This window comes from Mercenaria mercenaria, unplaced genomic scaffold, assembly GCF_021730395.1.
Source record: "Mercenaria mercenaria strain notata unplaced genomic scaffold, MADL_Memer_1 contig_839, whole genome shotgun sequence".
Classification (NCBI taxonomy): Eukaryota; Metazoa; Mollusca; class Bivalvia; order Venerida; family Veneridae; genus Mercenaria; species Mercenaria mercenaria.
This window is the reverse complement of record NW_026463746.1, coordinates 1-15,534: the sequence shown is the minus strand read 5'-3', so window position 1 is coordinate 15,534 and position 15,534 is coordinate 1. Positions and strand designations below refer to the sequence as shown.

Genomic DNA, 15,534 nt, shown 5'->3' with positions numbered 1-15,534 from the left:
AAATATATCGTTAATGACATGTTTGTAATAATAAGAAATACAAATTATCGATTAAAGCATTGAACACATGCTATTGGAAGTATTGCTGGTTTATGTGCCCTGGAAATGCTTATTGAAAACATGTTAACAACCAGAATGGTACTTTAGTGACTAAAACTTCTACCGGAATCAATAAAGACAGCTCTAAAGTTTTCAGGATCCCTAGCGATATCGATCCCGGTCACCAAAAGTCCCTCGGGTTTCTACAGACGTTAATACACATTTAAAATATGTGTGAAATATCTAAAATATGATTTTGTCGAAAAACAATAACCGCCAATAAAGAAGTTAAAGTGATATTCATATATGAAACTTATTAAGACTTGTAAATTTATTGATCATAAAGGTGCAACCACTGTTACCTGAATATAATATAGTAATATATATTAAATAATTTTGTTGCATCTGTTCTGAACACAATAAAGTTATATACATTTATCAAATGCATACAACATTAAATATTTCGATTAGACAACTATCATTATTGTATTGGCCTTACAGGTATTATTGACGTTGGTAAAGTTGTAGTGTTTTCATCCGTGTTGAGGGTCATCAATATATAACACTAAGTCTTGATTATTTCAACAAATGATTATGGTGGATTTTTCTGTTTTTCAATTAATGAGAATGCATATTGGATCGGCTAACCGTGCTCTCTTTATTATTCTTCATTTACTTAAATTACAAGGTAAAAGCTTTAACAATTAATATATAAGATTATCATTTTTCTTTTGGTATTCATGCGTGTATAGACCCTGTCGGCTCCAAAGTGGCTTTATGTTAAATGTGTGCGTTAAAAGGCGTGGTATGCTTTCAGCACCAAACATTTTGAAATCAACTTTCTGTCAAATTTTAAATCGAAACCTAGGTCAAAAGATTATCTTAGACAATGTTCACACTTAATATTTTGTTCAGAAATAAAAAAGTTATCGCCGATGATTTTTTTTTTTCGAATACTACTTCTGTCTGATTCTGTAGTGTTGCAGTGCTGAAATACGTGTACGAATAATAACAACATGTGTCAACGTCTCGACGAGCTAGTCATATTGACTGTATTAATAGATATTGGAATTACTATGTAACGTATCTCAACTTTTCTCAACAAATATCAAAAAGCAGAAATTACTTAATGTTGCTAACACAATACTAGTATATTAGATAGTTTTTTTTTTCAATAAGTAGTAGTAAAACGTAATGTCTCATAAAGCGCATAAAAATTGTATTTCAGCTAACACAGCATACGGGCCAGATGGTTACATCGGATGCTTTAAAGATTCCAGAAATAGAGTTCTAAATGAAAAGAAAACAGACTTCGACCCAAACAGTGGAAAGAGATGTAAACAATTTTGTAGAGAACATGGATATAGATATGCTGGAACTGAGGTAAAACCGCGTGATATATTTTTTTTGTAAAGGTTTATAATTTTGATAATCTGGTTAAGTTAACACATGTGATTGTATCTAGTGTCATTTTACCATCTTTTGATGAAGACATAACATATAGAAGAACCATGTTTAAACATGCCGAACAATACGAGGAGGTTATACGCTCGCGGAATAAATTCAAGAGGGTGCGGCGCGAGTAAATTATACAAAAGTAGATTAAATATGGTAGACTTGTCTCCTTCGAAAAAGTAATACTAAGATACTAATTGGAAGTCATTTTGATGGAAACCATCATAGGAAAGGGAACCAGATTGAAAATATATTAGCTCTTTTTCTCGGCGCCATTTGATATGTCATCGTATATTATAATACTCTTTCTACATTGCAGAGCGAAGAACAATGTTTTTGTGGCAATAAGATTAGGTATAAGAGGCCAGCTTATAACTGTGATTACGAATGTGAAGGTAATCCCTCGGAATTATGTGGTGGCGCCTGGCGGATTTCTATATATGACACTTGGCGTAGGTATATTACAATGGGTGTTGTAGCCTTGGTATATGTAACAGTGAGAAAACATTTAAGAAGGTGTTATTCTATAGAATTGTTTTATATTTTTGAGCAATTATCGCTTTTACTGACCAGCGGTGAGTTCATACTGTGCTTATAAAATACAAATGTATACAAAAAATCAAACTGAAGATGGAAGTGAATATCGTTTACAGAGATTGAAAACTGTATACATGGCGGAATGAAATAACAAAAAAACGAAAACAGACTTTCTATATAATAATTGGATTGATGCTGATTGTTTAATTTGTTAATCTTATTATTTCTAAAGCGTCTACCTTTAAACTATTGAGTAGTTTTGAAGGGTTCATCGCAAAACCTCATTAAGACAAGGTGACATAAAAGACCACTTCAGCAATGTACACATTATAATTTGGATACATTTTAATGTTCTTATCGTTATGGTAAATATTTCTGTAGTTACTGTATCTCTAAGGTACTTTATAGAATATTAAATTTCACCATCAGGGTTAATGTTTACTGTGGTTTTGTAAGACCATTACAATGAGGATTTAATTCTCTTTTACTTAGACTGTAAGACAATTGGTTAAACTAGATTTTAATATTATACCTAAAGGCAAAATAAATTTCAATATATTTATATTGTCGCTAGTTGTCAAAAGCAGATCAAACTTACTTATTTCCAATGAATTTATTGTGAGACTTTATGTACACGTGCATTTGATTGGATAAATGTCGAATAATGGAAAGACTGCCGAAAAAAGAATTGCCATCTTGCTTTATACTTTTGGTGATCATATCTTAAATCATATTTTGCCTATTCAGTCAGGCGATGAAGAAAAACATGGTTACCGTATATATTTTATAAACTGGCTTTCAAGACTGTCTTTGCTAAGTGTTTGTTAATAATAACACTTTTATGCATAATTAACTTTTCTATCGTGCGGAATTATTACGAAATAAGTCTATGTAATATGCCAATTATATGGTTGTCAATGACAATTCTACCGGTTTTCATTTGAAACAGGTCACAGCACCTAGAGAGGTTTATGCCAGTAATTGTATATAATGTTCATCAACAGATTGTGCTACCAAACCATGTCAAAACGGCGCCACATGCAGGGACAAAGATGTAGACCACTACAGTTGTATCTGCACTGAAAACTGGACAGGAATACATTGTGGTAATATCGACTTTTAACTGATTTATTCATGGACATGTTATTTCATTTTTCATACAGGAAAGGTTATACTCTAATAATATTTTGATATGATATGCAATAATAAGTGAACCCTCTGGAATATATTACACTACGTATGTTCTCCCTAAAACATGACTCGTTTTCTGAGACAGAAACACATTGTGTACATTCTTTTCCAGATAAACCACAAACAACAGTGCAATCAACATCAACAACAACAGAAACAACAACTCAAACAACAACAACTAAAACAACAACTATTACCGCTGTTAATACGAAAACCAGTACCGCCTCCGGAAAGTCGACTGAAGGTACAAGCAGAGAATCAATGACAAATGTGACAGATATTCCACATATAAAACCCACAGGTAGTATTACGTTATCTGTAAATCTTACGATTTTGTTGTTTCGCACATTGATTTTGTTTCAAATTGGAGTTGTTAAAGAAAATCATAGTTTTAGTGACATGTCCCCACATAAAACAATATAGACAAAATATGTTTAATGACAGTTATCGCATTTTCAATGTATATATTTTCATGCTCTTATCAAATGATATATCTATGGTCGTATTGTTATTTTTGAGAAACAAAAGTTACAAATAAATGCAGATACTAGTAACCGCTTCAGCCAGCCATGATTTATGAAATATAAGGAATACACAACTTGTTTTTATCCCTTTGATAATTATTGATACATATCGTTAATTTGTCAACTTCATCAATACTCAGATATGCGTTCTTTCTTCTATGTCAGTATTAGTATGAAGTATATACGACATGCAGGTAGAGACATTTTGTTTGTATTTACCATTCTGTATTCATGTACTTTAATGCATATTTGATTTCCAGCAAGATATATCACATTTATTTCTACTCGTTCCTTGTTCTAAAGCGAGGGACATTCATGTGATAAATATTTAAAAGTCATTTAAAGCATGGTACGTTCATGGCATGTACAAATCGCTCTGAAATATTTATTGCACTCGCCCAGACACATATGGAAGTTGAGACTATTGACTTTCTTACAGACATCATTATCTTATGTACTTTTTCTCCGAAACAAATAATAATTTTGTTATTTTTTTGCAGATGATCACAGTGATTCAATGATTGCTATGTATGTTTTACTGCCTCTGGGTGTTATTGTAATAATGATTATAGCTGCTTTCGTCTTGAAACGAAGGTAAATATTCACTTACGACGACTGAAGTATTCAGTGTTATTTCGTTGTTACTTTAAGGTCTAACCTATTGCAGATTAGTATTTTCGCAGTTAATGATAGGTTATAATCTGAGTATTAAAAGTCATAATGATATGTACAAGGGATCGGAATGTTGGCAATTTCTTAAAAACTTTACTTAGGAGTTTCGGCATCACGACAAAATTATTTATAAATCAGATTGAACCATTTACTTTAATTCCAGAAATAACCAATGTGAAGTTAACGTATTGTAAATAAAGCGTGCAATAACCTGGAATTTTAGATTTAAAGAAATAATAAACTTTATATATTGTGTCCTACAATACGTTTTTTTCCGTCTCACCTACATTTTTATAGATCATGTTCTCATTTTATTTTAGTGATCACTAGGTAATGAAAAGTTGTCGCATTCACTATTCGAAATCAAATACTACTTTCTCATTGCAGTAAATGCATATTTTTTCTTTATTCACTGCTTTAATTATTGCCGTCACGTGTATTGCTCATTGTAGGCGCCAACGCAAGAAAGAAACCGTTTCGGAAATAATCTGTCACGGACCTGGTTCGACGCCAAACATATATGCAAATGTAATAAATGCTCCACAACGTAACCAGTTTGAACAAGAGGGTCAATCTCATAATCAATCTAGAGAAGAGTCAGCACGTTTGGGAAAGGAATTTAATGTTATCGATGAAGACAGGAGAGGAACAGTAGAACAAGAAATGGAGGAGTATAATACTTTAACTTTACCATCAAACAATAGGACTGTACTTGATTATTCCTATGATCATGTAGTCAAGCCAGCTAGTTATGTTGAAAAAACGTACTCTATATTGTCTGCCGTTCAGTTAAATAGGGAACATATGTCAGTGGATAACACGTACTCACATATTGAAAACGCTTCAGGACAAGACCATGTCAGTGGAATTGCAGAGAAAGATGATAACACATACAACACACTGGAGTTAAGGGCCAATCGAAAAGCAGAAGGAACTGGTGGCAGAATTGAAGACTGTTCTTTTTATGACCATACCAATACACGGCAGACAGACGAAAGAGTAGAAGATTGCTATTCGCATATGAACACCACTATAGCACATCCAAATGATGACGATAAAAATAGAAATATTGGAATTGAAAACATATATTACAATGAAGATGAATACGCTACGGTTGAAAAGGTTTCGAAGAATTAACAAATACGTAAAGCTGTAATTCATATATTTTACTGTTCATTTTTGGAAACATTGTTTAGAGCAAATGGATGTGATTTACAGTGACAAACTTAAGACAAGAAGGAAACAACAACTTCTAAAGATGTTAAAACAGTTATGACAGAATCTGCAAAACATTTTTATTTCAAATGAAACGTATTTATGCTTGTTATTGAAATATGTAAAACAATTAATGATTAAGTTTTAGTAAGTATCTGTAATGACAAAGCAATACATGTATGCCCAGCCCCAAAACTATCCAAGAAAGAATACCATGAATAAAACTACTCGTTCCCCACTGCCCAAAGTAAGAATGTTTAAGCATTGCAAAGAGAATTACTTCAACTGTACATAAAATGATAAAAATGGCCAAAGGGATATAACTATTATTTAAAATTGAAATTTTAATTTAAGACAAAATGTCCAAGACTTGATTATTTCGCTATGTACGTTATATTCATTCCCAAATAAATCATCGCAAAATAGAGTTTGTTCCTAGGCGATATTACAATTTCACAATCTTCCTGCCCTTTAAATACTGCAAAAGTGAAGGGTAAGTGAAAACTGGTTTAAAGATCGTTTATGATATAAAGTTCGGTTAGCAGTTGTGTTTTCAAACCAAAAATGACAAAACTTCATTAAGGAAAAAGAAGTACCATAGGGTGTTATGATTCTAGTACTGAGGCAAACTCTAGTATAGTTAATCATAATTATGTGTACAGTCAGACATTTAATTATCAGGAATTTTTGTGTCGTCACATTTTGAATATAACTTCCCTTTAGGTAGTAACGACCATTACAGTTGCATTAATGAGTAACTACTGAATAACGCATTTTCTTTCCCAAAAATAAAAATGTAGACACAGATGACTATATGCGAATGTTAAAAGGCATATGACAGCTTTAATATGAATTTGCCAAAGAATGTACCAAAAAAAATAAATTGTGTAATCTGATTTTTTATCATAAAATTTTGTCAGTAATATTAGATTTTAAATTCCAAAATGTCCTGTATTAATAAATATTCAAAATGGTATTCTAATAGGCGAAATATCTGTACGATATTCCAATTTATAAAAATGACGAAGACCAAAGATTCAGTGTATTTAAATATAGATACAGAAATGCTAACGATACAAACAATGACAAAAGTTCCTAAATGCCTTGTCCAGTTATAAAGATAATTGATACGTTATAGTGTCCAGTCCTGTCCTGCCTTACCACCGCTGGTGGCAAGTGAGTATCCTTTGCAACATGTGCAGGCTGAAAATGGCCCTTCGCATAATACATTGTACTGCAAAAATTGAATGATGGACCAGTTTAGGAAGTTAGCAGGGTAAAGGTTAATATAAACGCTTTCTATACAAACTGATTTAGTGCAAAATAAAATTGTCTGGTGAGTTGTTGGTCACACAAACGAATTCTTATCATTATACTTTGTGGATTTATATTGTACCAGATGGACATATAGCGCACAATTGCAATTTCATTGTCTTCTTACATTGATTCTTAAGTATACAATGTTTACATTAAACATATTTATACTTAGAATTTATTGTCAATAAATAGACTGGGCAGACGGTGTATGTGTGCTTAATTTGTTGCTTGGTAAACTAAAAATTATGGACCTCCAGCAAGTTTTAAGTCAAAATGCTGTTATGTATATGTCATTCCCCAGCTTTGATAGTGGAGGAAGACCCCGTGTGTCCTCTGTGCATTATTTCATCACGATCGAGCACCTGGGTAGAACCACCGACCTTCCGTAAGCCAGCTGAATGGCTTTCTCACATGAAGAATTCAACACCCCGAGTGAGGCTCGAACCCATATCGGTGAGGGGCAAGTGCTTTGAAGTCAGCAACCTTCACCACTCGGCCACGTAGGCTACAAGTTTATTACTTTAATAATCTATACAGGGTTACCATTATATTGTACCTGTTTTTATGTATTATTTAAAAATGTTATGCAAGAGCTATTTTTCCGAAAGCAGTTCAGAAGGATGCACTATTGCACTGAATAAGAAAGGTGTCTAACCCTTAAGAGGCTGTTTTGTTGAACTGTTTGTTACAGTTCATAAAGAATAAAAATTGTAAGAATTGAATCATGTTCATTTATAGCAAAATCCGGTTTTAACACTTTATACACTCGGGCGGTCATACGTAGTACAAATAATTTCACTCGGGCTGCGCCCTCGTGGAATTATTACGCCCGACGTATAACCACCCATCGTGCATAAATAGTGTTAAAGCACTCCTTTGCTATAAATTATTCCTTAATTAAGTATTTTTAATTTACTCATCTAGTTGCAGATGTGTAACTCATGCAATATATTTCTCCATTAATCAGATTTGCTAGAGCTTTTAATCATGAACGTAACAAATATATGCCGAAAGAAAACTTTTTCACAGGGCTACCGCTATCAACGGTTGCATACGTATTTTCCTAAAGTTTACTGTCGGAATTCAGATTTAGCTTTAAACTTTTAAAGCAATCTGGAGACACTTCCTCAACAAGGCTTATCTTGGGTGTGCACAATAAACAGTGGTGTTTTTGCCACTGACTGTTCCAAGGCGTTGCCCTACTGTGTTCCGTTATTTTTTCGTTTTGTCTTCGTGCATTTGCTTTGTTTGTTGGTGTGTGCTGGTAGTGTGCACATCTGTGTGGTGTGAGTTTGATTAAGGGGAGGCTGCGTTGTTAGAACATGACATTTATCTAAACCTGATTTATTTCAAACGTCGTAATATTCTTGGTCACGGAAACTATTCGAGTGTTATATGAAGATTATCTAAAGTTGGTAAAAGGGTTAAGACGCAACTATTTTTAGACACATCGCATCTTTGTGTTCAGCCGATTTATAGCTGGACGGTCCGTTTTCTTTTTTTGAATTGTTTAAAAGGACAGGTGGAGGCCTACATGGCCAAACTATCTTATTGCCTGTTGATAATATGATAAACGTTTTCAAAATAAGAGCTTTATATTTTCCAATAAATAAAATCTACCTCCCGCAGTAACTGCTTAGATTTCTGTTAAAATAAAGATTCTTCTAATTTTGGGTTAACATTTCAGGATATTTAATGAAATATGTATCAAAACCCAGACTCCGTAAAGCTAGACACCTGGGAAATCAATTCTCATTCTTTGTGTTGTTTGGTGCTCCAGGAAAGTAACTTGTTTGAAAAGAAAGTAATCCTGTATTTTAAACACATTTGTGATAAATATATGGACTAAACTCTTAAAAAGATTTTACACATAGATTTGTATGTACCTCTATATGTTTACTTACATAAGTGACCCTGAAACGTGTAATTTATTGAAGTGTGTTTCTAATGCTGAAAGACTCATAAATTTTAAACAATGTATAATCGTTTAAAATTTGTAAAATGTATACACTCATTTTAAGTAGTTCACTGTCGCTACCATTTTGAATCTACATCCTTCATGTGCTGTACATTTATATCAAATTTGACTTTTTTATTTATCATTATCAACGCATAGGCTTTGTTTGTCGATACACTGTCACTGTTTAGGGTTCAGATGCGAAATAACTGAATCACAACTTCGTTAGTCTGGGTGGTTAGGTATCAAAGCACCTGGAAGATGAGCCGTGGTAAATCACACGATAGACAACAAAAGGCCAACCTTGTTTGTTTTCATTCTTATGTGTTCAGTAAAATATAATGATAGAAAATATTCAGGTGGTAATTAAATGCACGTTGTGCGGAAATTTGACATTATAATTGATGTCATAATGCTCACACACGCGCATGAACCGTTGTTTATCCGCTTGATTTCCTTTTTTGTTTTCTAAACTTGTCTAGTCACGTTCGAGTTGGCTTTATCACTATCATCCAATCATGCTCATTGGTTTAGGTCGATAAGCCTTTTCCTTTTAATCAGTTATATAGTAGTTATATAGTAATTTGGTTAAGAGAAGAATCAGATCGCCGTATCTGGTTATAAGTGTCATATATACAGCGACATATATACATGTATGTACTTCCTGACTCGGGGGATCAAATTCACGATTATTATCACTTGTGAAACAAATGGAGAAACTATTTCTGAGTGTTTTTCTTCTTTACACATCCGACGGTATGTTGACATTTTTAACAAATATTTTAATTATAAATCAATTTTTTACCATAACTGACATTATGAATTGTAACAAAACGAATTTACTTAACTTTTATGAAGCACATGTTTTTTTCATATATCAATTTCTGCTTTCTGTAAAGGATCATTGAAGAGAGTTATTGAAATAAATCAGTAAATATATAAATTTGTTAGGTATTTTGTTATTTCAGTGTTAAATTCATTTTACAGGTGCAGGATTACAGATGGATAAAATTGAGTAAAACCTTTTAAGATAGTTAAATTAAAAAGGAAATTTTGTTGTTTTGTTGTTGTTTTGTAGTGGGTTTTTCTTTTCAATATATTTTACGCTTGTAAAAATATATTTTTGAACTTACTTGTTTACTTGCGAATGTATTGCGTCTGGTCTTCACTATTTGAAAGATATTTAAATGGACAAATTTTCTCTATGTAAGTCGACGTACAACTTCAAACATTACCCGCAAAATACTGTTAATACGAGAGAATAATTTATTAATTTAAATCATAATGAGTAGAGATAAACTGCAAAGTGGTGGCCACTGTCCAAACTTTTTGCAGAGAATTCACAATACCATTAATATGAACAATAGAAACACCAAACTGTTGGTAAATAATAATAAAACACAAAATAAAACTGTCAATATCATTGTTTCTAGGGTACTTTAAGTAAACGGAGTTAATGTGATAGAATTCTAACTCCAACATCGGAAAAATATGGTCGAGTCCTGTGGGACCGTTTTAAATTTTGCTCATTTCAGTCAAAATAATCGTGGGACAGAAGTAAACCTACCTACATTTCTTCACAATATGTAATCTGAAGTGTAAAGATAAAATAGAAAATTTTACCGCATTTAATTCAGTATTTGTAAAGGTGTCTAACTCTGTCCCTTCTGTTTCAGAGATAAATTCACTTTGAACAGCAAGAAAGTGCTTATCAAATGAAAATGTTTCACTTTGTACAACAAATCAATAATATGTCTTTAAAAAAGTAAAAACGTTACTAGGAAAAAAGGAATATAAGGTAAAACAATCGGTCCCAGTGGGGCTTGAACCTATGTCCCCTGAAAAATTTCAGTCAAAGTAGGTATATTGTAGGAACTGAATTCTCTTCAAAAAGGACCTTAACATTAAAAAGTAATTACTAACCAAAAATTGAAGACAGAATTAAGGAGTCTTTACTTGTTGACCCGCAGAAATTGTGTAATAAAACTTTTTTGATAGATTTAGTCGAGACGTTTACATATCGCTGACCTCTATATTTACGCGCATATTTCAACATTCAAAATGGCGATAACTTCCTTATTTCTAAACGGAACATATTGTGAGCACTCATTTTAGATAATTTCTAATCTGATGGTGACAGTTTCGATTCAATATTTGATATAAAGTTGTTTTCGAATTGTTTTGGCACGTAGAACAAATCATTAAAAAAGAAATATCGACCGGTTTCACGCATGCATTAACACTAGAAAGGGAAATTTAATCCTTTAAGTATATATAAGCGACTAGTCTGAAAAATTATCGTTTCGGTCTTTTAATCAATGCTAGAAAATCAATCTCTCAACGGGAGATATGAAAAAAAATATTAATATCATATACGCAGAAAAACAAAATACCACTGTTGCGCATATGATATGAAACGAGGACGGAATATAAAATAGGTTTTTAGATAGTATGAGCCTACTCTGCAATGCTTAGTCATGGACTTAAAATGGATTTGTAACCAGTCTATCATCAAATTCTATTTCAAGCCATTACTTTTCTGTGAAGAAGGGCAAATAGTTCGTTGCGAGAGTATCATATACCTTTATAACTCCTTACAGTAATGTAGGTTTTGTGTGTATTAACGTCTGCAGAAGCCCTTGGGAATGTTTGTGACCGAGACCGAATGCCACCTGTTCCATTATGGTTTCCATTCTTAATGGCGGATGATGGAAATATCTGCTTTGAAAGACACATTTCTATTGGTCAATTTCCATACGCCAGTAACCTTTATGGTTCATTGTGTTTCGTTGCCGGTGTAATGAAGTATTTCGACCCCCATAGAATAATGACCCCCCGGTCATTATTCTATAGAAAAAGTGACCCCCGGTCATAGTATTATGACCTCCAGGTCATAGTACTATGACTTCCCCACGTGAAGTAAACTGAACCTCATGAAGAATATTGACTCCCATAAAAAACGACCCCCGGTCATTTGGTCAAATTTAGTGATAACTCATGTATCTAAGGCCTAACTGCTGCATTTTATGCCCCCACTCGGGGGAGTGGGGGTGGGGGGGCATATAGATTTGCCCTTGTCCGTCCGTCCGTACGGTAGCAGCAACAGTAGAAAGTAGTAGTAGTAGTAGTAGTTTGTTTTTATGTTTGTTTTGGGTTTAACGCCGTTTTTCAACATTATTTCAGTCATGTAACGGCGGGCAGTTAATCAGTGTTCCTGGATTCTGTACCAGTACAAACCTGTTCTCCGCAAGTAACTGCCAACTTCCCCACATGAATTATCAGGTGGAGGACTAATGATTTCAGACACAATGTCGTTTATCAAATAGTCACGGAGAACATACGCCCCGCCCTAGGATCGAACTCGCGACCCCGCGGTCCGTAGACCAACGCTCTTACCTACTGAGCTAAGCAGGCGGGTCGTAGTAGTAGTAGTAGTAGTAGTGACAGTGGTAGTGGCAGTTGCAGTTGCAGTAGTAGCAGCAGCAGCAGCAGCAGCAGAGGAATAAGTGACAGCAACAACAGCAGCAGGAGAAGAAGAGGTAGATGTACAAGACGTATTAGTGGAAGCAGGTATAGTAGTATCAGTAGTAGCAGTTGTAGTAGTAGTAGTAGTAGAAGTACTGAGTAGTAGTAGTATTAGTAGTGGAAGAAGAAGAAGTTCATGTAGTAATAGCAATAGAAGTAATGGCACCAGTAGTAATAGTACAATGAAAATGTTAACTATTGGCAATGGAGGGTATTAGAGATGTAGATCTAGTAAAATTGTCCGTTAAGTTTGGTGGGGATCACTTTTTAATAGATATTATCGTCGAAAGTCTTTTTAGGAGCCGGTGTTTTACACGGAAAGAGTAAATTTTTTAAATAGAATAATGTCCGGGAATCGATATTATATGAGAGTTCGATTGTAGTAATTTCGGCAGTGAGTATTTTACATGGAAGGAGTCACTTTTTCTATAGAATAATAACCGGGGTCGTTATTCTATGAGATTCGAAGGGAGTCATCTTTAGGGAGTCAGTATTTTACTTGGAGGGGTCGGTTTTTCTATAGAATAATGACCGGGGGTCGTTATTCTATAGAGTTTTCAAAGGGAGTCAGTTTTTTATAAGGGGAGTCAATATTTTACAGGAAAGGTGTCACATTTTCTATAGAATAATGACCGGGGGGTCGTTATTCTATGGGGGTCGAAATACTTCATTACACCGGCTCTATATTTGTAAGGAAATAAGAAGCTGGAGGAAATCTACTTCCATGTTTTTCGAAATGCGTTTCATCTATTTTTCATAATAAAATCCTATCCAAAGCTCTCTGATAATAAAAAATGTAGTCAGTTTTAGACAAGTGATCGCAAACTAGGTCAACCATATACACGTTTGTTTTTATGCAATAGATAGAGCCTACTTTATTTCTAAACATAAGGTATTTCTTACACTCAAAAACGTATCTTATTTTTCGAATCCAAATCACAGAAGTCTGCTCTATAGTTATATGCATTTTAGTACATAGGTAAATGCACGGTTATTATTACTTCTCAAGGGTAGAAACACTTATGTTGAACATGTCACACTTGACTGAGCATGTAATGGATACATGGGTACCATCAAAGGAATCCGAATTCCCGTAGGGCGCCGCCATCTTGGACGCATGCATATTCATTAGGTTACATTCTACCAATTCAATTCCTTATTTATTTCATATTAATAACAAAACATTCAGACCTCATTTTCAGCACTTTAGAGCATTTCAATGATATGAAAACCATATATGGTCATTTAGTATAACATGTCTTCTTATCAAAAATAGAAAAATATTGACATGTTATGTTGTATATAAGAAAAATAATCTGTTCTGAGAAACATCACCCTCTAAAAATGCCCCCATGAAAACAGCCGTTTAGCAATTACGCGTAGGTAGACATTTTTCGCAAAGAATAAAACTTATTCCAGGAAATTTACAATGAAAATGGTCTAGATCTTTTCTCAATACAATAAGCAATAAATATAAGCCAAAAATTTAACTGTCACCTCCTCATGTCACTCATTATACCAGATTTCATCCATAGCATGGAACTACATTTTGGACTACTTCACATGTAACACTGAGTAGTCACTTCCGGTTTGGTGTAATCCGTCCTTAAAGGAAAATTTTTCATACTCAAAATGTGTTATTTTCACTTAAATTGTACCAGTAACCTAAATGCATGGAAAAAATACCAGTTTCAGTTTGATACAATCAATTTTCCAGGTTTTATGGCTTTTTCAGTAATGTATGCTAGCACGCCAAATTTCCTGGAAAAAAGCTGTCGCGACATCATTTTTGACCACTTTTCCTTGCTTGGGCTTATTTTTGCCATTTTTTATCAAGTTTTACCATAAACTGCACTCAAATCACACACTGTTACTGTAAAATATACCCAAACTCACCCCTGACACCTAAAATTTACCAATATTTAGTCAATAAATATGCATTTTTTAAAACAAATACACCCAAAACAGTGATATTGAAATATTTTTAGTTTTTCTTCTTTTTCTCTGCTAAATTGCACTAAAATTGTCATTTTCTATCATAATCTGGCCAAACTAGCCTATTTACAGCCACATCAAAACAGGTTTCAATTTTTACCCCTGCACAACTTATAGGTTACATTCTACCAATTCAATTCCTTATTTATTTCATATTAATAACAAAACATTCAGACCTCATTTTCAGCACTTTAGAGCATTTCAATGATATGAAAACCATATATGGTCATTTAGTATAACATGTCTTCTTATCAAAAATAGAAAAATATTGACATGTTATGTTGTATATAAGAAAAATAATCTGTTCTGAGAAACATCACCCTCTAAAAATGCCCCCATGAAAACAGCCGTTTAGCCGTAGGTAGACATTTTTCGCAAAGAATAAAACTTATTCCAGGAAATTTACAATGAAAATGGTCTAGATCTATTCTCAATACAATAAGCAATAAACATAAGCCAAAAATTTAACTGTCACCTCCTCATGTCACTCATTATACCAGATTTCATCCATAGCATGGAACTACATTTTGGACTACTTCACATGTAACACTGAGTAGTCACTTCCGGTTTGGTGTAATCCGTCCATTACCAGATTTGCAAGTGCTTTCTTTGGCGGACTTTTTTATCCTTTCTGATTTGTTTTTCGAATCGTAAATGCATGTATGAAATTTCTTTGTGTTTAGTATGCAGGTACTCGCTTGTGTAGTCGCGAGACGAAAACATCCGGAATTGAATTACAGACTGCAAGACAAATGCTTCCACATAGCATAACATGTACTGCACTTGCTTATACTAAGTAAACAACTTTGGATTATGATAAAACTGTTAATATTTAGATTAGTTCTTAAATAAGTTAAGGACAGAACATATTTTTTACATTGCATCATTAAACATTTGTGATATTATGCTAAAACAATATCCCTTAAAAAGAATATTTTATATGCGCTAGAAGGAACCTTTTGGTAAGCTAAATCTTGTTTTATGCTAAATTTGCACTTGTGAACTGATTTCTCTTCATGGGCTTTACAGTCAAAGCCTATATAGGATACAATTCTAACGTTTCAATTTACATATTGTTTGTCAAGATACTTTATTTTTCGGCGTAGC

The 15,534-nt window shown here is 33.5% G+C and overlaps 1 protein-coding gene across 1 annotated transcript; it reads left to right on the top strand.

Moving 5' to 3' along the window:
- The first annotated feature begins 568 nt into the window (after positions 1-568).
- Positions 569-5,774, top strand: LOC123551724 (uncharacterized). Its single transcript, XM_045340849.2, has 7 exons — positions 569-727; positions 1,268-1,422; positions 1,814-1,946; positions 3,036-3,137; positions 3,335-3,523; positions 4,247-4,340; positions 4,871-5,774. Exons 1-7 carry the CDS (start codon positions 628-630, stop codon positions 5,553-5,555), a joined length of 1,458 nt encoding a protein of 485 aa, XP_045196784.2. The 5' UTR covers positions 569-627; the 3' UTR covers positions 5,556-5,774.
- The last annotated feature ends 9,760 nt before the right edge of the window (positions 5,775-15,534 follow it).